General features: G+C 51.3%; 1 protein-coding gene across 1 annotated transcript in view; it reads right to left on the minus strand.

Annotated features, from left to right (window-relative positions):
- Positions 1 to 118: 118 nt before the first annotated feature.
- QRICH2 (glutamine rich 2) overlaps positions 119 to 24,949 on the minus strand; it is a 52,129-nt gene continuing 27,298 nt past the window's right edge. Inside the window, exons 14-24 of the mRNA XM_077834017.1 lie at positions 23,181 to 23,303; positions 22,401 to 22,475; positions 21,385 to 21,549; positions 19,142 to 19,263; positions 16,385 to 16,450; positions 14,272 to 14,373; positions 12,464 to 12,664; positions 9,332 to 9,497; positions 4,655 to 4,742; positions 2,163 to 2,285; positions 119 to 312 (exon numbers count right to left, since the gene is read on the minus strand). Coding sequence (XP_077690143.1) covers positions 119 to 312; positions 2,163 to 2,285; positions 4,655 to 4,742; positions 9,332 to 9,497; positions 12,464 to 12,664; positions 14,272 to 14,373; positions 16,385 to 16,450; positions 19,142 to 19,263; positions 21,385 to 21,549; positions 22,401 to 22,475; positions 23,181 to 23,303 — 1,425 coding nt within the window. The remainder of the gene's footprint in view (positions 313 to 2,162; positions 2,286 to 4,654; positions 4,743 to 9,331; positions 9,498 to 12,463; positions 12,665 to 14,271; positions 14,374 to 16,384; positions 16,451 to 19,141; positions 19,264 to 21,384; positions 21,550 to 22,400; positions 22,476 to 23,180; positions 23,304 to 24,949) is intronic.

Genomic DNA, 24,949 nt, shown 5'->3' on the forward strand with positions numbered 1-24,949 from the left:
CCGCACAAAAAGCTCCCTGTTCCTATCGCCGCGACACATGTACACAGCCTCCGCTCTGTTCTGCTCACTCTTTATTGCCTGGCTTCCGTCAGCGAGCGCTGCTTTCCTGCCATTGCAGTCACTGTAACTGCTCAGCTGATCGCCGGCGCATGGAAAGGTCCAGGTGAAGCTCTAGCGTTTCTTTCTCCTGCATGGGAGAATCCTCTCTTGCCTCCCCAGGGGGAGATGTTGAGGTTGATAGATGGGTCAGGTCCACCCGGGACAGTCGACCCTCCGATGACACGGGCCTGTCCTTTAGCGACCTAGCTGTACCTACAGGGAAACATTGCAGACGATTTAACTGACGGATTATCCAGCTGTCTGATTCTCCGTGCATCCTGGGCATGTCTCTGTTTCTGCACTCATCACCCATCCAGCCTGCTTTCCCCGTCCCTCACTTCCTGATCCTTTCCCATCCAGCCGCTTTTCCATCCATTCTTACATCCAGCCACCCTCCATTCGCCTACCTTGCTTCTATCCTTCAACTATCAGTTGTTATGCCTCTGTCCACCCATTCATCGACATGCTCTTCTACAAATTCATCCATCTCCCCTACTTTCCATCACATCCTAAGCCTGCTCTTGACATCCACTCCATGTTTGTTTATTGAGACCCCGCTGAAGTGCAAATTAAGTGTGGGGCTTCAGTGAAGCAGAGAATTTGTCCCTCTGAGTGAAATTCACCCCAATGCAATCTGTTATTTCACACATCTATTGATGGATCTTTTCCTCCATCCTTGCTGCTTTCAATCCATTTGCCCAATCAAACTTTTTTGCCTTCTTTCTTTCCATACCCAATTCTACCAAGCTAAACACGTGTTCTTCCTGCTGAAGGCATGTATGTTGTCAAATGCTATGTGCCTCTGTTTTAATGGTGGGAGGGGAATATTGCTGTCAGCTGTGCTGAGAGGTTCTGCGCTTTCCCGGCAAGCTCTTCACTCAGTCCAGATTCTACTACAGTTGTTCTAGCCGATTGTGTTTTAAATCACGGCTCAGATCACATGGTTCTGCAGCATCACGCAGCTCACCCTTACCAAAATGAACAGATGGATGGGCTGACACAGGGACTGCCAAGAGACCCCAAATCCATCCATCATCAGGGCGTTTTTATAAAGGACGCCACTGAATGCTAGTTTAGAAGAGTCTGCAATGTTGGTCCCCAGCACCAGTAAGAAGCTTGGAATCAAGAACACGTCTTTCCTTCTTGCTTTGGGCTGCAGGCTGCCCTTGGCCATGTGGCACTGAGGGGTCGGCAGGAAAGGCCCTGCATCTGGGGTGGGGAGCGCTGCTGCATTCCCCCACGGCCCATCTCTCTAGCTTCCATATCTGGCCCTTTTCAGGGTGGATGGACCAGAGAGCAGCTTCCCCTCCAGTCGGTGTGGATAGAACCAGCAGCGTCTCCCCTTCTACGCAGCAAGCATCCCCACTGGGTGGGGTGTTGGAGCAACTGCCTGGGGGACTCGGGAGGATGAGGAGCAGCGCAGGGCGCTGGGGAGGTTCCCACCTGCAGATCTCAGGTGGGTGGGCTGGAACACCTGCATGGGGCTGGGCAACCCAGCCACATCCCTGATGGAACGGCAGAGGGGGAAGCTTCGCATGTGACTGTTCCTTGTCCCTCCGTGGGTTTTCCCCATGGTGGGAGCAAGGGCCCCAGTGATTCTCTCCCCCCCCCCGCACCCCCTATTTGTTTACAGAGCCTGTCGGTGTCCCAGGGGTGCTTTTATTTCCTGGTTGGCTTTTGTCATTGCTGATGTTCTGGCAAACAGCCTCAGCCCTGTGATGGGAAGTGGGTTTGTTCTTTACCTCATGCCCCCTCTGCTGGCTGCCTCTGCAGCAGCTGGGCACAAATACTCCAAAGCTAACCGTGGTTAGTGGGGACTCCAGAGGCAGACTGGTGTGTCTTGTCCCTTGGGGGCGCGGGAGAGAAGCATCCTTGAACCCTCCTCACCACAGCGCCTACACAGAGCCTGGCATAACCTACCCCAGCTCCAGGTGTGGGGAGTCTCTGCTAGGAACAGAGGGAACGAGACAGGGGATTCCTCTAGGAGCCTCTCAGTAGCACATGCTCATCAGAGAGTAAATTCTCAGGGGGTTCCAGCTCCCATCTAAACCCAAGCGAGGTACCTGAATTGCTGGGGGAAGACAGTTTGGCGCTCTGTGGGCGTGCTGGGAGGCCGGCTGTGTCCATCAGGGTCGACTGCCGTTGTGATGAAGACCGGGAGAGCTTGGGTTTGGTCTTCAAAGGACCTGATGGGAAGCATATATGTAAGTGGAGGGTTTCAACAGTTCCTGGAGCCACAAGGTAATGGTGGCTCAGCTAACGCAGAGGATTGCCCATGAGAGAGCTGCACAGATCTGAGATGGGTGTTAGCTTTAGACATTCTAGGCTACATACATCCCTGATGGAAACTCCTAGACCTGGTGGACCTCCATTCAAGTCAGTGACCTGAGAATCTACTGTGTAAGAACCTTTCATGGTGGAGTCTCTGTGGGACCCCATTGCGTGGGGCCACACAGTGGGAAGCCACCCAGAGAACAGAAAGCTGGGATGAGTGGAAAATAGGAGATCACAGTGTATTTCACCAAGTACAGTGCACCTTGCAGAAAAGCATACAGGAGAAATAACACAATGCCTCGTGGGGAGTTTACCAGCACTCAGTGCTAGGGAGCAGCTAGTTGAGAGGGGGCTGCATCCCTTGCTCACATGGAATCAGTGCTGCAATACTGCCTGGCGCTGTTACAGTGTCCTCTAACCCAGGATCTCAAAGCTCTTCACATACATTAATGAGCCAAGCCTCAGACAATCCCCCTGCCTCCACCCCACTAGGAAGCTTTATTATCCCCATTTTACAAATGAGGAAACTGAGGCAGCGAGCGTGCAATTTCCCCAGCCTGTAGCAGAAATAGGAAAAGACCCCAGAGTTCTTGCCCCTTCATTTCCTTGGGGAAAGGTTTGACCTGATGCGTTTGCTGAGCCCCTTGGGTACTCTCCTTATTCCTGGGGATTAGCATGCAGATCTGAACATGCACACACTGCTCTGCCCTGCCAAAACCGCCACCCACCTTGGGCACGTTGTTATGTAACTGGCAAAGTCTACCAGGAGAACAGATGAGCTACCAGGACTGAAAGGGAAGGACAAGTTCATTCAAGCTGCTGCTGTCACCTGGCAGAGATTCCAAGAGAGGAATGATGCACACAAGCGCCAGACGGGGAGCGCTTGACTGTTGACCCAGTTATCTCCTATTTTTGATTGGCTCAATCACATGCTCTGGTGCGGTGCCTTGGCTACTGGGGGGATCCCCAGCACCCCATGAGCCCCATTGGCTGCTCTCTGACCCCTCCCCTCCCGCTGTCCTATTGGCTGCTCCCCCTTACTCAGTGGCAGGACACCACTGCCCTATGCATTCTTGCATAGGCTGAAGTTTGGCCGATCTCTGAAGAATTTGGGAGCCATTCCCAGGGCAGCCAACAGGGGGCAGTAGGGGCACATTCTTCACATCTTGCCTCTAGCCTTGGTGCGCTGTGTTTGTGTGGAGGGGGCAACATTTCAGTCATGGGCTAGAGGAACAGGAAGGGTTAATGCACCATGGCAAGCATTCTGGGTACTCAGCGGTGCTCCCTAGGCAGCCACTCTTGCCCTCTTCAATGGGGTATCCCAGAACATTGGTGGGGACTGAGTCTCCCCTGTATCCCTCGTGACAATCCCTACTGCCTGCCAGTTAGCAGGCACAGAGCTACCTTGCACTCTAGACAAAGGGCACCGGGTACAGCTTCCACGCCCCCATTGGACCCAGGATGGGAACTACCCAGCGGATAGGTCAGAGACCAGCAGAGCGCTGAAGCAGGCTCCGAGGGAGATCATACCTACCACTTCCCACGCTGTTGTTTTAAGGATACCGTATTTACAGGGGTTGAGGAGAGGGCCGGAGATCATGTGAGCAGCAAATTCCACCCAAGGAATCAAGATGAAGGACGATCCTGTGGTTCAGGTGCTAGCCTGGGACTTGGGACAAACCCTGCCACAGACTTCCTGTGTGACCTTGGGCAAGTCACTCTGTGTGCCTGAGTTCCCCTCTGTATAATGGGGATAACAACACGGCCCTGCCTCATAGCCTGGTTGAGGACAGAAATACATTAAAGACTGGTTTCAGAGTAACAGCCGTGTTAGTCTGTATTCGCAAAAAGAAAAGGAGTACTTGTGGCACCTTAGAGACTAACCAATTTATTTGAGCATGAGCTGATGAAGTGAGCTGTAGCTCACGAAAGCTCATGCTCAAATAAATTGGTTAGTCTCTAAGGTGCCACAAGTACTCCTTTTCTTTTTACATTAAAGATTGTGAGCTGCTCGGATACCGAGGTGCTGGGGGCCAATATAATTACCTAATATAGACAGACAAAGGCCTCCCATCATACAGTGGCCCTTTTCGGGGTGCTACGTGGACAGCAGATCCATTCTGGAGGAATGGACAAAAGAGGGAACACCCTTCTCTGCTCTCAATCCCACATTCCTCCGGCTCCGGCCAGCATGATGAAGAAACAGTTGCATTCCATCAAAAACAGGCAGGACGTGAACAAAGGCTCCCCAAAGAAAACAAACCAGGCATCCGAGACTTACCTTCCTTGACTGAAATTGATGGGAGCCGAGTGTCCATCCGCCCTTTGTAGATGTGTCCATCCAGGCCCAGGATATCCACCTCCTCATGCTAGGAAGGAAGCGCAAAGACAGAACTGGCGTTGGCGTCGGTGGTTAATGTCTGACTTGGGGACAGAGGTCTTGCTTTTTACAGAAAACAAGAGTGAAAACCCCTGGGAATGAGCTGGCTGGCACTGGCCCAGGGAAAGATTGGCTCAGTGGTCGTTTATCTACCATCCTGCATTGAAACGTCATTTCAAGGTGGGGTTCAACGCAGACCAGTGACTTGGTAAGAACAGCATCGCTGGAGCCCCCAGCTATTGCTTCTCAGTGGCTCCAGATCAATCTGCTCAGTTTGCAAGTAAAACGCTAGCTTCTCTAACCACTTGCCCTCCAAACTCCATTTGGGATCTGAGAGTCAAGCTGGGTTCTTTTCCATCCTTGGTCAAAGAACTTTGTTAACGGGTGTGCTGATGAGACAAAAGAGAATCCAGCTCCTGCTCCCAGAGCTATGCTGGCTCTCCAGGTCTAACAGCAGTCACAACCTGTTTCAGACACTGAAGTCAGCAGATCCGACTCTCAATGCACCTGGGGGGCAGATGTGTTGAGTAAGAAGGGGCTATTTGTATGTAGTCACTGTCCAGAGTGGGGCAACACATATCCGTCCCACGCTCTGTGTACGCATGGTCTTCACAGTCATGACACTGGTATTAGAGAGAGGGTGACCGTGGTTCCCAGAGTTCCATACAAACCCTGATCTGTTCTCTGAGAGGAGTCCTGCCCAGGGCCCGCTCCAGCGGTTTTGCCACGCCAAGCAGCAAAAAAAACCAACTTGCCGCTGAACAGGGAGGCGGAATCTTGCCCGCCGAACACAGAGGCGGAGTGATGGTGCGGCCTCCGACTGAAGAAGAGTCGTGTCCCTGCTGCCGAATTCCCGCCAAGCGCGAATTGCGCTGTGACGGAGTGGCTGCGAATTCCCGTCGCCGCCGAGGTCGGATTGCCGCCCCAGAGCCCAACCTCCTGCCGCCCCTTTACGTTTGCTGCCCCCGGCACCTGCTTGATTTGCTGGTGTCTGGAGCTGGCCACAGAAGAGCAAACAATATTCTACCAAAAGGTGAACAGGCATCAGAGACATCAGGGTCTGAAATGTACATTAAAGGAAATTACACCCAGGTGGCCAGATTCTGGTCTTGGATCCGAAAAGGCTAATGGAGGTATTCTGGATTTACGCTGCTGAAACTGAGACCTGGGGACTCAAGAGTTCCTAAACCACTTAGGAGCCAACATCATGTTGATTTTCAGGGGGTCTTAGGCTCCGAACTCACTGCTAACTCACCTAGGCATGTTTGAGAAGGTTATCCTAGATCTGCTGCTTCAATCTTGCTGTCTCCACAAAGCAACATGTGGCATATTGGAAAGGGGGTGTTAATATTTCATTGTAAAGACGCAGGAACAAAACCTTTCCCTTTGGCAGGCGGAAGGGAGGGGAAATGTCTCATGACAGATACTACTTGGTTTATTCTTAACTCTGGAAGATGCTCAAATATCTTAGGGATGGGCACAATACAGGCACCTAAACATGGGGTTGGCTCCAACCCCAGAGGGTTATTAGCATTTCTAACCTCCATTCAGGCAAAGAAGAATACCTGTTCCAGACCCCCACACAGCAGAGTGAACAGGTTCAACACCCTGCAGTCACCTTCTTTCCCTTCTGCAATGCTCTCATGTATTTACTAGAAAACATCAGTATCGCTCAGGAATGCTGCCCTGCGCTGACCCCTCTGTACCTAGGGCACCGTCCACAGGAAGGAAATCCACACATGCGCCAATACATCGAGGTAGTATCAAGCCCGGGTGTGGATGTGCTGCACCGATGCAGAGCGGGCTTTGCACTCGCTGTAAAGAACATCACTGAATGATGGGCTCAAGCTACATGGGTACATGCCCAGCTTTGCATCAGTGCAGCGTCGCTAACTCATGTAACCACATTGAGATAGTAGGAATTTCCTTAATGCAGGCAGGGCCCAGGTTGCTACTCCGCCCATTAATTCCTCCCTCCCCCTCCAAGCCCCTTCTCTTTGAGAGTCCTGGATAGTCCATCTTTCCCCCCACCCCAATTCTCTATCGCTGTTATCATGTCCTCCTAGCCCAACCTTGCACTGTTACCCCATCCCCCTCCATCACACTGCTCTGTTTGCTCAGATCTGGCAGCGACAGGCCAGGGGAGGTGAAGCGTGTGTGAGGAGGCTCCGATGCGCATTCCCAGGGCTGAGCCGGCTCTGACTGACGGCAGTGTGCAGGAACCGGGCATGTCAGCACACCGTGCAGGGCCTTGGGGGGGGCTGTAGGCACCTGGGAACGCCCTGACTTTGTGTCCCTTTTGCAACAGGCGCCAACCCCATGTCTGGGGTGTTTCCAATCATGCCTTTCTTTCTCTGCCCCCACCCCCACAGGGAATTAACTGTGGGCTTGTACACGCACTATTAATAGGGGATGCAGGGACTGAGACTTCTCTGACCAATTTGGACTTTACGGGGTGGCCAGGCCTGCAATGGAAAAGGTCTCCTGAAAAGCAGTAGGAGCAATAAGAACAACCACCCCTAGAGCTCTTACATAGCACTCTTCAATTAATAGATCTCAAAGCGCTCCACAGGATCATTGCCCCCATCTAACAGATAGGGAAACTGAGGCACAGGGAGGTGACATAACTTGCCCAAGGACACCCTGAGCCCGGGACAGAACCCAGCTCTCCTGAGTCCCAGTCCAGTGTTCTAGCCACTTGGCCAGCCATGACAACAGGCCCGGCAACGGCCTTCGTGCAAAGCGCTGGAGGTAAAGGCACTGCAGAGGGGTGACGTATCTGGGAGGCAGGTTCATATCAATGAGCAGCTGGGGAGATGTGGAAGCAGGGTTCATGGGGGGCAGAGGGGAGGCACTGTATTGCTTCCTGCTTCACTCTCAGTGCTGCCATCTTTGCCAAAGGGATCATCCTAACTGTCTAGTCTGACCTCTGGGGACCTCCCTGGTCAGGAGCAAGTGGAGCTGGGAATGAGAGGCAGAAGCTGGAGCATCTGCTGTCCCTGACTCACTGGGGAAGCCAGTAGGGGGTTCTTCTGCATCCAAGACTGGGGTGGGGAAGGGTGGAATTTCTTTAGAAACTGCAAGAGAAGCTAGAAAACAAGCTCTGGTGCTCAGAGTCTCTGGGTACTGGGGATTCTGGAAAGTTCAGATAGTCCAAGCCCCTCTGTATTCAGGAGGTACTTGGTTAGGAACAAACAGTTGGATTCTCAACTACTGCAGTCCCGTACTTGGGGCTGGGATTTGGGGGATAATGTGGCTTCATGTTCCCCTTATTCTGGGGCTATTGCTGGGTCTGCCTCGTCCCCAGTATAAACTGTAGCAGCCTCAGAGCTCCTCTGACTTCTACTTCCCACAGCCCCTAGGAAACCAAGAGCAGACAGTGTGGTGTACTCCAGGCAAGCCTCTTGTCAGTGTAGAAACTTCACACCAGCTCTGCACCAGCCAGAAGGCCTCCTGCTCCCCATAGGGAATTCTATGGGGGTGTTTCCAGCCTGTGTAAGGCCCCTTTACAGTACCTAGGGTGACCAGACTGCAAATGTGAAAAATCCGGACGAGGGTGGGGGGTAATAGGAGCCTATATAAGAAAAAGACCCAAAAATCGGGACTGTCCCTATAAAATTGGGACATCTGGTCACCCTGACAGTACCAGGGCAGCACACACACACACAAAAAGGCTTTCATGAAGCTGAGACCTGGCCCAAAGGGTTTCCTTCCCACAACATTTCCTGCATCTCCCATTCCTGGAAGAGCTGGTGATTAAAAAGGCCCAGCTAATACTCACACTTACCAGCCCTGACCACTGTTTCTCGTCCAACAGCTGCAGATACACACAGGGCACTGGCTAAAGGAAGATTTCTAAAAAGCCTTATGTTGCCAGATGATTCAAAAGTTAAATTTCCCAGTGGAAACCACAACAGCCTGTTTGGGTCAAGTCAGAGACTTTTCCACTGCGATTAGCAACACTGGTAGCAAAAGCCGGGTTGCTGTGGTTTAAGTAATGTTTCCTTTAGACCTGCTCTGAGCAGGGTAAGATGACCTGGGACTGAAAATTCTGGCAGCAGCCCCATCTATGGATCAACATTACTGCTACCATGGAGCTGAAGTGGTGTTAGCAACCAAGGGACGTCTTTGCAACACGTCCCATGTGTAGTCAAGGCTTAAAAAGCAGATACATTTTATTGACTCAAAATTATTAGCATCTTGTATACAAGATCCAGATTGGCTCTGGGGCCATCTGACCTGGGATTGTAGCTAGGAATATAAAACTGATTTTCTTATGATCCAACAGCTGGAACCGAGGTGGAGGGGCCAGCCCCATGTCCTGGACAGCTCTCTGGGTACCACCAGCAAGCACATCAGACTCCAGGTGGGGAACCTCTGGGTCTGGTTCTCCCTTGCCTTGCATATCCCCGGAGCCCAGTGCAAAGCGAGAGCACTGTACATTTCTGTCGTGACCAGGTATTGTTTGACACCTGCTTTGCACTGGTGTCAACGGTCACACGAGGGGTGGGCCAGTGCAGAGTCAGGCCAGCTGTGTTCCTGGTCTTTCTCCCTCCCTGCCATCCCAGCCACTGATACCTTCATCACTGTCAGCATGGCAGTCTCCTCGGGATGCACCGGCACACACTGGGCGATTTGCTGCAGCCGTGTGTAGCGTCTGTAGGGGTAGGTGAGGGTGTGGCTGCCGCCGCAGCGCCGAGGCATGGACAGGTAACCATATTCCGCCATCTCCGCCATCTTGTCACTGTGGGACAGCGAACAGCAACGCTGCAAACTCAGCCAGGTAAACAGCAGAAAGCCTCCCCGACAGCCAAGGTCCAGGGCACACTGCAAAACCGAGCTGGCTTCTGGAGTCCAGGCTTTCCATCTTTGTAAGTTACCATAGAAACAAAAGCCTCCTGCTGCCACGCCCCTGTGTTACCTGTGACGGGGAAGTAACTGGGTGTGTGGCCTTTATTGCTACTTTAAGAGGGACAAAGAAAGCCTGAAAGGGGTATGGCTCTTAAAAAACATTCTGCATGTCCGTAAACTAGACATTGCTAGCTTGCCTATCCTGTTTTTGCTGTGGACAACTGGAGATCTGGTAAGATCCTGACAGCGGAGACACCATGAAACTGATGCTTGATTGGTGAGAGGACGTTACTTTTGTGCAGCCTATTTAGAACAACGGGAACATTTTTGTTAGCGTCCATGTAACGCAAATCCTGACAAACACTTGGGGGGAAAGTGGTCTTTGTTAAAGTCTCAACACCTTCCTCTCAGCCCCTCATTTATGTGCTGAGAAAGCTCGCAGGCCCTCTGAGATCCCAAACGAGTCCCTCCAACAAAACTAGGGACTTGACATTCCTGATCTTTCTAAGGAGAAAGAACAAACAAACAAAAAAATCTTTTCAGGCACTAGCTTCTCCTTGCAGGTCACCTTCAAAGGATGTTGAAAGTGACCCCTTTCAGGGATGCTACCATGAGCGTAGCTCTCCTGGCTGCTACTGCTGGAACCCCACACATGGACACTGAGCTAGCTGTGAACTCCATGAAGACCACAGGGACAGGGAAAAGAAGAGACTGGAGAGGGAGCTAAGGAAGGGACAAGGAGACTTGAGGTGGGAGCGACAACCTTCTAGTAGCAGGCAGTTCTTGCAACTGCCTGTGCATCCATACGGTAACACGGTAGCAGTGGGGAGAGGGGCCTGACACAGCTGGGACTCAAGGCCTGGGTATTAGGCAAAGAGAAACACTTACCCCTCAGGACAGCCCTTTGGACTCTTTGGGTCTCCTCTTATTCTCCTCTGACCTATAGAGAGGGGCCCAAGCTGCCAAGTTGGATCCAAATTCAAAACTTTCCCCAAAGTCTGGATCCAGGTTTTCAGCTCAGCCTGCTGGAGATGGGGCTGTGAAGCTTGGCTCCAGATCCAAACTGCTCCAGAATCCAGTGTGTTCAGGTCTGGATTTGTGAGGGCCAAACCCTCTAGCTGGAGCCAGATGCAACATGGGTAGGTGTCAAACAAACTCCTCCCACACACACTTCACTCCAAACCTGGGCGTCTCCCAAGCAGACCCCACCAGTCATTCCACACTACGGGGATGGCTCAGTCCTGACATGCTCTGCACCCTCAGCTCCCACTATTTGAAATGGGAATTGGGGACAAGAAACCATCAGCCCCTCCCAGGATCAGGCCCTTTGCGAGGGACCCCGTGTGCAGATGGGACGAACTCAGACTCATTTTCATTTGTGCCTGAATAACTCAGGCCGGGGCCTCCGGAGGAGAAAGGCCCATTTCCCTGAGCCAGGGAGTCATCATCGCTACAGCACTGGGGTCGGTGAGGTTTGCTCATCATCAGGCTGCTGAACTGCAGACAAAGGGAGACCTAGACACGCCAAGAAGTCCCACAGTGCGATGTACAGAGCAGGGCGCAGCCTGGGGACACCCCCAACTCGCAGGCCCAGGCTCAGTCCCCAGTCTGGGTTGAAAGCAGCACAAACCACATGGCAAACACCAAAGGCAGTGACAGACACACAGATCCAGGGTCCCAGCGGCAGAGGAGGCTGGAGTCTGAGGCCCGCCTTATTGATGGTAACTGATGTTGTGTCCCTGCCCTGTAGTGCATGTCTGGTGCTGTCTGCCATAGCGAGGGTCTAATGATCGGCGCTGTCAATCCGGAGTGGGGGTAAGGGAGTAGGTCTGGGGCAGAACCTGGCCAATCTCAAATACAGCAGTTAAAAGCACCCAGGCTCTCTCACAAGAGGAAGATCCATGTGAGTAGCTGCCATGAAAACAGATCCAGAACGGGCTTCATCACAACTGGAGCCAAACAAATATTCCCCCCCTCAAACTCTTCTGGTGTCTAAAGGCCAGTTTGACTACGAGAGGCTGTTTCTGAGTGTGTGTGCCCCCCCCCAATGCTTTATGTATTTATCAGCCCCCACCCTCACATGCTATCCCCTATGACCAGACTGGACCCCGTTTGTACCATGATTAGTATGCATGCCACCTAGGATAAAAGTCTATAAGAGATATCAACGGTCATGCTTCGGGGCAGAAGCCAACTGCTAACCGTTCAGGATTACTTAGGAAGGAACTGTCCATGCACCAGTCCACTGGAGGGTTCTTGCAATTTCTTTTGGAGAATCCGGTACTTGCCACAGCTGGAGACAAGATACTGGACTAGCCGGACCATTGGTCTGACCCACTAGGGCAAGTCCTGTGTACCTACAATGCAAAAGAGGGCCTGACCCCTGGCTGGTCACATTGCTTGCTTTGCTGAATAGCTAACCCTCCTCGGCCCTAGGACTCTCCTGCAGCATGGTACCCTCTCCTCGGGGCGGCCTGGGGGGAGAGATCTTCCTCGGCGGGTACAGCTTGTCTGTATCTGAGAGCAGCACTACAGAAAGGTCAAGACACTCCACCAAGGGAAGTAAGATACGTCCAGCCGTGCTCAACTAGCCAGGAAAGAGGGTGAGAGTCCCTCCCAGATGCTCCCTCCACAGGCTCTATATTGCGTAATGACTGGGGCCGGACTGATGACCGCCCATCGCCTGAGGCTCTCCTGGCTCTGTACACAGCAGGTATGACATTAGCCTGTCAGCAATCCCTGTGGTGAATGCAGATGTGCCCGAGCTCTTCGTGTGGGCAGGGATAAGAGCCCCCCTCCCCCGCATGTCTCTGTCTAGATACTCACTACTCAGACCTGCTCTCCTACCGTTTGTTACACTGGTCTGGGCTGAGACACTGCGACTGCATTATCTCCCTGATCATCTGGCTGCTGGCCTTCGCCGAGCCCCCGAAGTGGATCTGCACCTTCTCTATGTCCATGAGCATCTTGGAGTGGATGCTGCGCAGCTTGCCAAGGCCCGCGCTCTTCTCCAGCTGGAGCGCATCCAAGCGAGGGTAGGGGCTAAGCCCTAACTTCAGACTGGGGCGGAGGAGGAGATGCATTCAGTGAGAGGAAAGGAAAGGAGCGGGGATGCTGTTAGAGCTAATCCCCCAGCCTTGCTCACACGACTAGTCCTGTGGGCTTAATGGGGGCTGCTCACATGTGGAAGGGAGGCAAGATCGGGCCATTACACTGTTTGGGGAGTTGGATGAGGACCCCGAGGACAGGTGAGCCGGGCTGTACCAGCCCATTTGAATCCTGAGAAAGGTGGCTGAAGCCTCACCCCTCGGGTGGGGGCGGAGCCACAGACTGACCGCACTGGAAACTGAAGTCCTCTAGTCATCTGCAAAGCAGTGTTAGCAGCGGAGCAGGCTTCCCCCATGCAGATGCAGCCCTGTGCAGCCGCGACCCCTCAGATCTGAGAGGGTATTTCGCTCTCCAGGACTTACTCAGCCCTTTACCTCCTGGAGGAGACGTCAACCAGATGGGGCCACTTGTGCGGGGTTCTCTCCTGTGGATACATTCCACGGGGCTGAGATCCCACAAAACTCATTGCACCCTGGCTGAAGTGATTCGTTCTCTCCCACAGAAGAGAGTTTTGGGTTTCCCTGTTCGTGTGACATGGGGCTGGGCATCACCCAGCAGTGAGTTTGCAGCTGGGCTCATGCCCACAACCTGCTATCGTCTCAGCTGGAGGATTTACAAAGGTTTTATTGTGCAGGGTTGTGAGGCCGAGCGGAGAAAGGGTCAGTTAACTTCTTGCAAATGTCTGCAAGGCCAAAGTCTGCTTTCACTGACACCAGTGCCACCCCCAACGAGATCAATGGGGTTGCTCCATGTAAGATCCTAGGGACATCCCCATTCGATTCCTGACCAGGACTTTCGAACAACCAAAGCAGCGGTCCCTAGAGAAGCCATCCTAGAGTTTACACTGAGCCCAACCTGTGCTGGGGCAGGACCTTGGGAGTTCAATGACTGCTGCCTACATACTCATGCAGTGCAGACATTTAGGTACCTCATCTCAGTGCCTTGATTTATGGGGCAGTCCCGTAATCTGGGACATAACACACAGGTGTCCTGGAGAGCAGCACTGGCCCCTATACCATTCATAACAGCGTGGATAAATTCCCCTCCCTCCTCTCGATGACCCGGGCAGGCGTAGGGATTCCAGCTCTGGGCTTCAGGAAGCATGGAGCGAAAGGAAGCTGCGTTCATTTAACTAGCAAACGGCAGCAGGACAAGGCTTTGGTGCACTGAAACCCGGGGCAGGAGAGTGGCCATTCTCCCTAGGAGAAGGCAGTCAGCTCTCTGCTAGGAAGAGCAGGCCTGCAGTAGGGTGACACCTACAGCTGCCGCATTGGGGAAAGGGGGTTGGGGGGAACCATCCCCACCCTGCTAATTCCAAGACAGCCGGAAATGGAAGGCAGGCCTGGGAAGGGCCCCGCCTGGCTGGCTGGTCCGAGCTGCAGTTGTTGCTCCAACCCGGTCAACACCAGAAGCTTCTGCTAGCAGAGGAACCTCTGCGCTGCCACCACTCCCAGCGGCGATGGAGAGCTCTCCCCCCTCATCCCCCGTGCGCTGGTCCCCACCCACACGTGAATCCCAACACTAGGAATAAAGGCCCCTCCCTCCTGCATACACCATACCTGCGGGTGTGCTGCCTGACTTGCTCCAGTTCGTAGACGGTGTAGGGCCGGATGGAGCGGTGAGATGGTAACCCCGGCACGGAGGGTACGGTCATGATGGTCCTGGCGAGTCAATAAGCAAAGGGGTCAGGGGAAGAAGAGGAGAAAATCCGAACATCCCTGGTTATTATATCCACTGCCTGGCATGTCTGGGGTTTGCCACGTGTCCCAGGAGGGAGATCTCAGCCCCTCATTTATACATGGTGCATGATCACATGGCACTGGAGCTGCCCTCCAGCAGGGGGTGTACGCGAAGCCTGGAGAACGAGTCATGGATTGAATTGACCTCTCCCATTACTGCTCCAGGGCCAGTGCTAGGAGACGTTTACTGGGCCCTAAAGCATGGATGGGGGTCAGCACCACAGAGACTCTAATCCCTGCAGTAACACCTTCATGCCCCTCTGGCAGTGTAAAGGGGTCTGAAAGTGGGCAGAAATGGCCCCTGAGAAAATCTCTTGGGCAAGGGGCCTCCCTGACCAGTGAAGAGCTGGGCCTGGGGCTCCATGCCAGCCCTGGCACAGGGGCGGGGTCAGAGTCACGTTGGGGGGATGGCCAGAGTGCACTGCACTAAAGCTATTCCCTACTTCCTAAGGACATGGGAAGCAGAGCTTAAGTTAGAGCAGCCTAAGAGCTGCTCTAATTTACACTGGGGTTTGGGCAGGTCTGTGCAAGGCTCTAGAATGTGGGGCACGCAAAAGGAATTTCAATTTATCTTTGCCCCTGCCCCCTTCCACACCTCACCACCCCCAGCCACAGCACAGGAATGGAATAATTAATATCGGGCCAACTGCATCTGAAGTTTACACTCTGAAACCTGTAACTTTTATGGTGATTGTCCTTGCTTTCCCACTTCAGGGTCAATCAGATTCTAGCAGCTGATATGCCAGAGTTAAAGAGATTAAGGCTTTATCTAATTTGATCTCCGCTCTTCCAAGTTTGCAGGTGCTATGAAACATTCGTTCCTAGCACAGGGGATTGGAGATAGCACCACACAGCAAGTGTCTCACAGCAAGGGTCAGGGGAGGATGAACTCCTGAAAATGGTTACTTTATAATCCTCCCTTTGTAGCATTTTCTGTGGATAAAGCTCTGCACAGTCATTGATTTACTAGCCTCCTAAGAGATCAATAAAATATTATCATCCCAATTTTACAGCCAAGAACATGGAGCTATTAAATGACTTGCCCAAGACCACATACAGAGTCAGTGGCAGAGCTGGAAGGGACCCAGATTTTCCATTTTGTGTGAAATTCCACACAATGAAAAAAAAATTCTGTTCCAAAATGGGGGTGGGGGGATTAGAAAACTCCCGCAAAACAAAATTCCATTTTTTGTTCTGATTTTGTGGTTTTAAATTTGTATTCCTTTGTAATATAAAAGAAATATCAAAACAAAAACAAAAACATTCCCTTCTGAAACTGTAGCCATGGAATGCTCCGACATCATCGGAACGCTTTGTATCAGGGGCTTTTTCAAACAGATTTTTTGTCAGCATCTACATGTTCCACTGTCCAAGAATTGGCATTTTCCGACAGAAAGACGTTCCCCTGGAAAATATCCAACCAGTTCGACCAATGGCAGTGCTGGGATGACAACACAGGAAGTCCTGGCTTCCAGCTCTATGCTCACACCACTGGAGCAAAGGTGGCACCCAAACCACCCCCTTTTGTCTCCTGTGACCCAGTTGGTTTGATTTGCTAAGGTGGTTCCTGTGAGCTGTAGCCAGTAACCTAATTACTGCAGCTAGTCACATTTGGGAAGGTTTCTGCACCTAAGGGTTAGACACTTGCTTAAGATCCAATAGGAAGTTTGAGGGGTGCCCCCAAAAAGCAGCTTCCAAACCAACCTTGGGGACATGTCACCAGTGTTTGACTCACCATGCTAAGGCGCACAGCAGTGTGAAACCTGTGTACGTGGATGCAGGGGGAGGCATGTTGTTTCCCCTCAGGAACTCAAGAGACCATGAGCAGCGGCTGCCCACGAGCCCCACCTGTAAAAGGCTGCAGCACTCTGGAGAGCCACGTTTACGCCAATAAAACATTTGCAGGCATCTGGAAACACAGTGCAGTACTTACGGGCCGGGCACCACCATTTTCAGAGGTCTGTCGCAGGAAATGCAGTGGAAATGAGCCATCAGTCTTCTGTTGGGATGAAACCAGACATGGGAATCATTACAGGCTTGGGCCCAGGGGCGAACGGTTTCTTTGGATCTGTGCTAAGGACAATAGGACTGAATAAGAAGTTACAGAGCCCCAAGCCTAGAGGACCACTGAGTAGCCACAGAGAGCGCTAAGAACGGTGACCTGGGACATGAAATATTTCCATAGCTTCCATTGTGTGACCATATCAGCAAAACACTGGCCAGGGAACTAATTTTATACAAGGTATTTCTATGTATTGGGCCAGATCCACAGCTAGTGTGAATGAGCCCAGCTCCATTGACTTCAATGGAACTACCTACACCAGCTGAGGATCTGGCCAGTTATTTTTAATATATAATGATAATAATACTCAGAGTTACTCAGATGAAAGGGGCTATACTTGGCTTATGAGCACTTTGGGGCAGGGACTCTTTTTGTGCTGTGTTTGTACAGTGCCTAGCACAATGGGGTCCTGGGCCCTGACTAGGGCTCTGAGGCGATACAGTAACACAAATAATAAACACCAAGGGCAAAGTGATGCATTAACTCCTTCCACATCCCCTGTGAGGTGGGCCAATGTCATTATCCTCAGTGCACAGGTGGGGAAGTGACTTGCCCAAGGTCACATCGCAAATCAGAGGCAGGTTCAGCGGTCTTGACTCCAACTCTCCTGCGCTAACCACTAGCTGTCATTGCCGGTGTGATTAAGTTTTGTCGTATACATAAACCTAGCACCTATAACTGCTATGAGGCACTGGGTGTCACGTATAGATGGATGTATCAATGGATACGAAATTTACACCCACGTTCACACTTACCATACACATTAGCCTTTTACACACTACACCCAGTCTGCAGTTCTATCAGCACTAAACACACCAGGAAAAATTTGCTTAAAAGCACATGTAACTTGGCACAGAACTGTGATGAAGGGGTGGAATTCTATACCCACATAAACCTTAGGCAACCCTATTAAAGCTGCGGGGGTATGGGGGGGGAAGAGGGCCCAGAACCAGGACCCAGATCTGCACCTCCAGAGAGCAGGTAGCTAAGAACCCGAAACCCCAGAACAATCCTGCTCCTAATCACTCGTTACATTAATAAAGCAAGGATAGGGTCATGAATCAGCAACAGGCATTACTGAAAATCTGCCCTGAATTGATAGGAAAGCGCAATCTCTCTTGCAGGGACTGAATGACAGCTCTGAACCTGCCCATTTGTGTAAAGATCACCCTATAGGCACAACTGAAATCAACCAAACAGGCACCCCTGCCTTCCCCCGAGATGTTGCCTGATGCTGGGGAAAACCTGACTCATCTCATCAGAGTTTGTTCGCTTTTATTTTCCACCCCTCCCAGTGGATCTGATGTTAGGTTCAATAAAGGATAAAAATAAACAGGTGGCCCATGGGAGAGAGCACGCAAGTACATGTGTGGGCTGGAAAGAGGACTCTGGATGTCAGACCCAATCTGTAACTTACAGAACATGTGAGCCATACAGGACTGTTATTGTGTCATCTGGCTAACAGGGTGCGCCAGGTTTTATTTCTCCGGCAGCCCCTGCAGTGTGTGGGCCCGTGCCTTGGACCTACACGTTGAGCACGGGTGCCCTTTGGTGGCCCTACATAGGGGACAACTAACAACTGGTGGCAATTCACCGTGTTGGTAAAACTCATGGGAAAGTTTCACTTCACGTCTTTCATCCTAGGATCGCCAAACACAGTGAATGTTGACACGCCTTGAGGAGCAAATCCCTGTGAAGTTCTTAAGTAGATATGACATGAGTAAACTGAGGCAGAGAGAAGCATTAAGGGGCTTCCCCAGAAGACACAATAAATCTGGCCAGAGCTAGGAATAAAAGCCATGAGTCCCAATCTCCCGCTGTAATCACTGAACCATACGCCCTCCCTCACATATTCCTCCAAATGGCTCTGTCCGAAGAGGCAGCAATCTCTCTTATATAAAGGCTTTGTACTGCTGCCCATCACCATAGTATCTGATGGCCTTCCACATAAAATCAGTAGCAACGGTGAAGTCCCTAGTGCACTTCAAGATCTACCAGCTCTTAGATTTTCATTCTTAAGGTTTCAGGACAGGATTTTTCAAACCTGTGTAAGGGATTTAGATGCCTGTTTTCTTTCCAATCCCTTAGGCAGCTTTGAAAATCTCCACCTTCATTAACAGCCTCCCTGTTCTGCAACCGAGCTTCTGCCTACAACAGAACGACAGGAGCAAAGAAGCTGGAAACATCTTTAGGCCAGGAAAGTTGCAAGAGTATTTGAATAGGGGAGCACTAGAAAAATCCTAAGGCCTGGTCTGCACACATTTTTTGTACCAGTATAGCTATGTTGTCTAGGAGGGTGATTTTTTTTTTTAAACCGACTGTGTTATAGTACAAGCTTTAGTGTGGATGCAGTTATACCAGGATAAAGTTGCCTTATAGTTATTCCCCTTCCTGTAAGGAGCAGCTATACTGGTCTAAGCATATTTATATTGGTATAATTACATCCACACTAGGGGGTTGTAGTGTTTTAACTATCCTAGCATGGTTAAAGTGGTACAACTTCTGTGTGTAGATAAACCCCAAGAGAAGTCAACCTGACTGAGGTTATCCCAGGAAGTCAGAGAGACCAATCCCTCAGTCTAACTTGTTTCCCTAAAGCTGTAGCTGTCCATCTCCAGATGTTCTTACTTCCTAATTCCAGCAGCATCGTTTGCTTCATACTGGGGAGACCTCTCCTTCAGCTGTTTCCGGATGGCCTTCCAACGCTCTTCCAGCTGCTGTCTGAAGGGATCTAATTCCAGGCGGTCCAGCTGCAAGGTAATGCACAGTTCATAAAAGCTGTGTGCCCATTTGTATGCGTGAGTACAAATGGCTCACCAATGATTAACACCATAACCGAGACATGAGATAATAATGAGACATGATGATGTGTTCAAAGGCAGTGAACACCCAGGAGAAGAGAGAGGCTTTCTAAAGGGAGACATGGAGGTAGAAGCAGGAGCTGTGGGATGAAGCTAGGCAAAGGAAATCATAGACTGTCCTATCTCACCCTGGGAAATTTCCCCTGCTATTCAGATTGGAACAGTCTCTCAAGAAAAGTGGTGGAAGCTCCATCACTTGGGTCATTTGGAATAAGTGTTAGGAAGTGTTAGGAAATATTTGGCACGAAGTGTTAGGAAATATACTGCAAAGAACAATCTTGTATTGCTGGGAGTGATCTAACACTGAATGGGGCCTTTCCATCTTTACCTCCTAAGGTTCCTAGACCAACCGAGTGTCCACAGATCATCTCTAAGTGACGGGGCAGCAGCAGGGCACTAACTAAAGCCACACGGGCAGCACAAATAAGGTGGGCAATTCTGCTCAGCCCACAGTCAGGGGGTGTCACAATTCAGGGCAACGACACCTGTATTTCCCCTTAGTGGCTCTCTGGCTTCCAGCTCCCCAGCTGTTGCTTCTTCTTGGGTGGAGACCTGCCTCTCATTCCCTTCTGACCAGGGTATTTCCAGACTGACCATTCCCTGCCTTCACTGTTTACTTCCCAGCACAGACAGGTTGCCCCAGGGCACCCTTTTGCTTTCTCTTCAGAGATGGTTTGGTTAACAGGTGTAATTGCTCTGGTTATGAGCACCACACAGCTCTTTCTATGCAAGCCTCTTTGATTCTTGAGGTAAAAAGCATTACAGAGAAAACATGTTAAAAACAAAGAAACCTCCACGTACACTAAGAAGCTTACCAGAGACCACCCCAACCCTAACATGGGCTCAGGCAGGAGCAGTCCTTCAGCACCCCGCCAAGGGGCTGCCTTGTGGTTTCAAGTTCATCATAGCTTCAGCTCAGAACAAGCACCCAGTCTTATGGGGCCTCAACAGGCCCAGTCCTTCCAACCCTCCCCTAACGATCGGGGACCTCCATGGACCAGGAGTCCTGTCCAGTGGCTGGATCAGGAAAAAGGCCCTGAGCCAGTTTAAAAATCAGGCTATTTACCCCAAATCCCTTTCTTTGTCTGTAGATCCCTGGAGTTTGAACTAGTACACATCAGCCTGTCCAGGCAGGTGGTTTCTCTGGGGATGTTACAACCTGAGTGAATTTGCCTAATCACTCACTGCTGGTCTCCTATTTACCCTTCCCATGATGGAAATACATACAAACCTACCACAATACATACACAACTGCATTTTTAGTACAATAGACCCCAACGAATTAACTTAATTCAGTGAAGTTCATTGAGGATACTGCAGGGAACTGTCATTCTATTACAGGGGATACAATCTGTGAGTGCTGGGGAACACAGAACCAGGTGAAACAGGAACAGGGGAAAACAAAAAGTCATGCCCGCTTTAGCACCAGCATGCTCAGCATTGTCACAGAATCCCTGCCCCAAGGTGCTCCTGGTTTAAGGGCTAAATGATAGGAGGCAGGACACCCTGGGTCACATCTCCTGCACCCTCTGTGAGGCCAGCAGCAGCTGGATGAGATCTGGCCCTGCATGCCAGGTGTCCCAGATCTGGCTTGTAGTGTGTGACATGGCAATCTGTTCCCAGAGCACTCCTAGCATGCATGACAAAGCCCCCTTGCTCCAGGGCTCAGGTCTGCATCCATTACAGGAGGCAGAAGGAAATGAGAATTAAAAATAAAACACTGTGGCCAGGTTCCCATGTACACCACGGCCCCTTTGCAGTGGTCTGGCAGCGTGAAAGGGCCTCGAGCGTAACTTTTGCTCACTTGAAGGCCCCAGAGTAATGTAAAGGGACCCTAGGGAGAATAGGACCCAGGCCCTGCATGAAAACCACAGCAGTTATAGCAGATACAGTGTTTAGAGCAGACCAAGCTCCTCATCCCACCTTGCTATAAACTGGGCCAAGTCCCTTCCCGTCTGCCTTTCCTGTGGCTCTTCTGTGAGCCATGCAGAAGGCACGTTTCCAGCTTACCTTGGAGTCCATCTCCATCAAGATTTTGTCGAGCACTTTGTGCCAGTCCTGCTCCTGCCCGCTCATCTTGTTCACCAGATCCTGCATCATCTTATTCAGCTGCTCCATGGTGGCATCAAACTGGGTGCAGCTGACTTTGCCAGCCAGGGCAATCTTGTCTGCTTTCTGGGCAGGGGGAGAAAGGAGAGTGATTGGGTGGGGGCGGGGGGAGTAAGAACCTTAGTTTGATCTGGGGCACAAGAGAGGCATTCCACCCAGCATTCCTGTTCCACAGGGCCCCATGTGAGCATAGAGCTTCCCCTCTCTACTTCCCAGAAAGAAACGCCTCCCTCCCTTCACTATCAAGGCTCTGGTGCTCTGAGTAAGGGCTCCATCCTTCAACTCTATCCATTTTCTTTCTCCCCCCTCCCCTTTGCCCACTTAGATCAGGCCCCTTCCTCATCAAAGCAGATGCTGCCACAGATGGCTGGCCTGGGACGGCTCCTCACCAATACCCCAGGAGGACTCTAGCATGGACCCTCCTCTTGCGTACTCTGGTATAGGTCAGGAGTATCTGCAATTGGAGCTGCGGGTACTCAGCACCTCTGAAAGCTCAAGGTGTCTCATTTAGACACTGAGCAGCTGAGGCAGCAAAATAAGGGGCCACCACTGACAATTCTGGCTTCTGTGTAGGTAATATAAGAGTAACAGCATGTGCGTGACAGGGAGAGTCTCCTTAATGTTGCATTTAGAGGATGTAAAATGCTAAGTAATCATGGTTAGCACTTTTCATCAGTAGATCTCACAGCAATTTACAAGATGGGTGTCACTAGCCCCATTTAAAAGAGCCACAGAGAGGCGAAGGGACTTGCTCAAGTCCCACACAGAACAGCCAGGAACAGATCCCAGCTCTCCAGCCTGGGATCCTAGCCAGGGGACAACACCACCTCCCACTGAATAGGGAGCCTAAACGTACATCTCCTGTGCCTGCGGAAGAAACCATGTCCCACCCAAGCCGGTGCTGCACACCCCCTTACCACGTCAATTTCTGTTTCCAGATGCTCCTTGTCTGCTTTCTCCTTTTCCAACTTCTCCAGTGACTGGAAGAGAAGCTTTACAGAACACAGAAGAGGTGGCGATGAAAATCAGTCAGAGAATGGGGAGGCTGAGATTCCTGTACAGTACTTGTCATCTCCCAGACCACCTGCAACACCTGCACATGCTCCCTGGTGGCCTGAGGCCTCCTGGGGCTCAGATATCTTGAGTCATCACTAAACACAACAGCAGGGTGGTGAAGGGGGCACATCTAGGCCTAGTCGGTGTAAGGACCTGCAGACAGGAGGGCTGTCCATGTGGATATTCCCCGTCTGCCCTTTGATCCCCTCTCTCTCTCTCAAGAGGGCGCTCACCTAGCAGAGACTCACTGTGCATCAGGCCCCTCGTGTTTTAATGCCTGTGGTGGGTGTTATATCTCTGGGGTCGGTCTCTGATGACAGCCTTAGCAAACCCCGGTGTATCATAACAGGCGACTCAGTGGCATGACTCAGTCTCCTGCAGTACTGGATGTGGGACTAGGAGAGCTCAGCTCAGGGGCTAACGAGTCCAGAGCCACCTACCTATACTCTGTGCTATGTAGAGCCTCAGATGTGTTGGGTTCTCCCAGGCAGGAGAGAGGATTTCCTCTGCCCGTCCCTTTGTTTTCCTTGCTAAGGAGCGTCCATGATGAGGATGCATAGGTCTAAGAGCATCCCTGATTACCAAGCAACCCAAACCCTTGGCGAGTACAGGCCTCTAGCCAGGCCCCTGCCGTCACTTACAGCGATATCTTTCTGTTTCTGCCGATGGTCTTCTATGAGATTTCCTGTGGTGGCATTGAGATTCTCACAGTCTCCTTGCACCTGGAGGATGGTGTTTTGGATGCGACTCAGCAGCTCTTCATCCTGATTCAAGGGCAACGGAAGGGAAAGTGAAGCTCTGTAGCAGATAATTACTGCCAGACACAACGCCTTCGAACCACAGAGCAGGCCTGGCATGGGCAAGAGGTACGATGCCTCATCCCTCCCTTGGAGGGCTCTCCGCTACAGCTGGGAGAGCCGTTCTCCAGGGCCCCGCCAGTGCTTGGCTTCACTTCTGAGGCTGCCAGCCGTGGATGTGCTTTTGGTGTCACGGACACCTGTTCACTTGCACATGGAGATCTGGATCAACAGCATGTATCACACAGACCACTGAACAAGTCACTTACATGGCATCCCTGGCAAAGATTTTCAGCCACTACTAGTCAATTCAAATGAGTGACCTCAAGGTGACAGGCTCCACAGACAACTCTTCACCAATCCCCAGTCCCCCTTGGGCAGCATGATATATGGGGTATCCTGCTGGACACAGTCCGGATAAAAAGTGGTTCCCAGTGTCAGTGGAGAGTCTAGAGTTCTGTGCCAGCACCCACGGGTTGTACTGGAACTGGCTAAGTATGAATCTGTTTGATTCCCTGAGCCTTCCTTTTAGGAGTGATATTTAAAACATGCCTAGTGCTGGCTATTGTTTTTGCAGACTCTGCTTCCAAAAGAGGGTGCATACTCCAGACATGCAAAGCCAGCACCTGTGTGTGTGGACTATTGCTGCTCACCCTAGTCTCAGATCAGTTTGTGCAAAATGAGCCTGTGCCCACTTTTGCAGACACAATCAGCTACTGTGACTTTTAACGTGAAAGAGAAGCTGGAGCTGAATATTTGACACTAGGAATCATTCCAGCATCTCCTGGGGTCCACTCAGCTAGGTGAAGGCGCTGCCATACCCTGCCATTCAGATCAGCTAGACATGGACAGCTGAAACACGACCAGAAACCTTCCATCTCCCAAAACATTTTCCATACGTTGAGCAAGTGAGCAAGGCTCACAACTCCCACCCCCAAGAAATAAGTATTTTTGTCTCCATTTTACCAAACAGGAAACTAAGGCACGGAGAGGTTATGTGCCAAAACAGTGATAGAAAGAGAACTCAGGAGTTCTGGCCCCAATCTCATGCGTAGATCCCTAGATAGATCATAACATTGCATTAGTTCATCATAATGGGGCTCTGACACAGTGAAGAATGTTACGGTATAAGTGTCATAAGGCCACTATGTTGTCCCACACAGGAGATCAAACGCCAAGAGTGGCAGGAACATAACTGTGCCACCCACATCCACACAAGGACCGGGCTGGCCTCGTTCTCCTCTCTAATCTCAGGTTCATCATTTAATGGCAGATGTTCTGTGGGATTTACTGATGCCACATGGAGTCAAGTGGAGCCCAATTCCCTGTTCAGTCACAAACTAGGGTCTTCTTCCAGCTCTGCTCTGGACAAGTGCTGATCTGAACGGCGTCAAGCCAGAGATGGGATATTCCCTTTATGACACGGGTGCACGGTTGGAAGGGGCGGGAGAGAGGCGGGCTGGACTGTCTGGCTTGCAAGTTGCACATCAAACTGATAGTGCAACATGTGTCTGAGGGCAGGGTGGGAACCTGTGCAAAGCTAGAGCTACAGACCGCAGAGCAAATGGAGGAATGGAACCCTTGTGATTTGCACTGGATCCAAACTGCTACAC

Source organism: Eretmochelys imbricata, chromosome 14 (assembly GCF_965152235.1).
Source record: "Eretmochelys imbricata isolate rEreImb1 chromosome 14, rEreImb1.hap1, whole genome shotgun sequence".
In the NCBI taxonomy this organism is placed as follows: Eukaryota; Metazoa; Chordata; order Testudines; family Cheloniidae; genus Eretmochelys; species Eretmochelys imbricata.